Consider the following 1,632-nt stretch of genomic DNA (forward strand, 5'->3'; position numbering starts at 1 on the left):
CAACTGGAATAGCAGTGTTCTGTCGCTGAAACCCTACAATGCAAGGAGGCCAAATGCCATCAAGCTGGGTCTTGGGAATCACAATTACTGCAGGTAAAAAGTGTTTTCCACAGGGAGGGGAGTCTCAGATGAGAAGTATTACATTCAGGGAAGGCCTGGCCAATTAGTCACGTATTCTAGACAGGTAGATGGATAGCTAGTTATGTAGCTATGCATATGTATATATGTGGGCATACATAGATACATATGTAGATGGGTAGAGAAAGGATATATACATATACACATGAATACATACATGCATATATACATAGGTAGATCAATGCATTCATATATTGATTGATATATTGACACATAAATGGTAGATAGACAGAGGTTGATTTGAAGGCATCANTTCATATCTCTGTGTAGACATCTGGATCTGTAGTCGTAGGGTAGACCAGTAGGCTGGGAACACGGGCACAAATTGCCATTTCTGTTTTNATGCTTTTAGACCTTAAACTGATTAGACAAGTACACCTTCCTTGTCTGGGATAATTTACTTAAACTCAACTGACTGAGGATGTTCACTACAGTTACAAAACACATTTATAGCAGTGCCTGGATCACTGTTTAATTACATGCCAAGACTACAGGCCAGCCATGTTGACACATAGGCACTTATTGTATATTTTCATCAACTTGGCCCTCATACACATTTCCTTATACCCTGCTTAATTCCCCCAAAGAAAGAGCATAACAAAACCATATTTCTACCTAACGTCATAAAACTTGACAGTGTTCAGCCCAAGATATGCTAACCCTACCCNCCCAAAGCATGCCTAGTCCTTTTGCCAGGAAGGAAGTCTTCCTGTTCAACCCTCACTCTTCTTCCCTGGCTGATTTTTCAGAAACCCAGACCGAGACTTGAAGCCCTGGTGCTATGTCTTTAAGGCAGGGAAGTATACCACGGAGTTCTGTAGCACGCCAGCTTGCCCTAAGGGTGAGTATCTTAGTTTGGGTTTTATTGCTGTGAAAAGACACCATGANCAAGGCAACTCTTAAAAAGGACAACATTTAATTTAATTGGGACAGTTTCAGTTTAGAGGTTTAGCTCATTATCATCATGGTGGGAAGCATGGCAGCATCAAGGCAGGCATGGTGCTGGAGAAGCTGAAAGTTCTACATCTTGATTCAAAGGCAGCCAGAAGGAAGGTCTTTTTGCACTGGGTGGAGCTTGAGCACTAGGAGTGCAACAAGGCCACACCTATTCCAACAAAGCCTTACCTCTAACATTGTGCTGCTTCCTGTGGGCCAAGCATATTCAAACCACCACAGTGAGAGACAGCTACCCTGCACCTTCTCCTGTAGTATCTCCATGGGAGAAGCATCAGGGGATGTAGACCTAACTCTCCTCAATAGTCCTTTCATGCCCAAGGAAGAAAGGAGCCACTGTAGCTGCAGAGTGCAGAGCATCAGAAGGCTCAGATCCTCAACCAGACTTCTCATCTAGTGCTAGTGTAACCTTGCGCTCACTTTCTACCTCCCACTGATAGCCTCTTCTACAAAGCAGAGAATGAGGCAGAACCCATGACTTCTAGTTCTTTGGGGTTTTAAAAAATTATTTCCTTTATTTTTTTGAGATTATAGTTACAT

The 1,632-nt window shown here is 42.7% G+C and overlaps 1 protein-coding gene across 1 annotated transcript in view; it reads left to right on the top strand.

Moving 5' to 3' along the window:
• Plat (plasminogen activator, tissue type) overlaps window positions 1–1,632 on the top strand; it is a 24,853-nt gene that overhangs the window by 15,118 nt on the left and 8,103 nt on the right. Inside the window, exons 4-5 of the mRNA XM_029480689.1 lie at window positions 3–93; window positions 888–1,040. Of these exons, the coding sequence (XP_029336549.1) occupies window positions 3–93; window positions 888–1,040 (244 nt within the window). The remainder of the gene's footprint in view (window positions 1–2; window positions 94–887; window positions 1,041–1,632) is intronic.

The sequence above is a fragment of the Mus caroli genome, chromosome 8, assembly GCF_900094665.2.
Source record: "Mus caroli chromosome 8, CAROLI_EIJ_v1.1, whole genome shotgun sequence".
Taxonomy (NCBI): domain Eukaryota; kingdom Metazoa; phylum Chordata; class Mammalia; order Rodentia; family Muridae; genus Mus; species Mus caroli.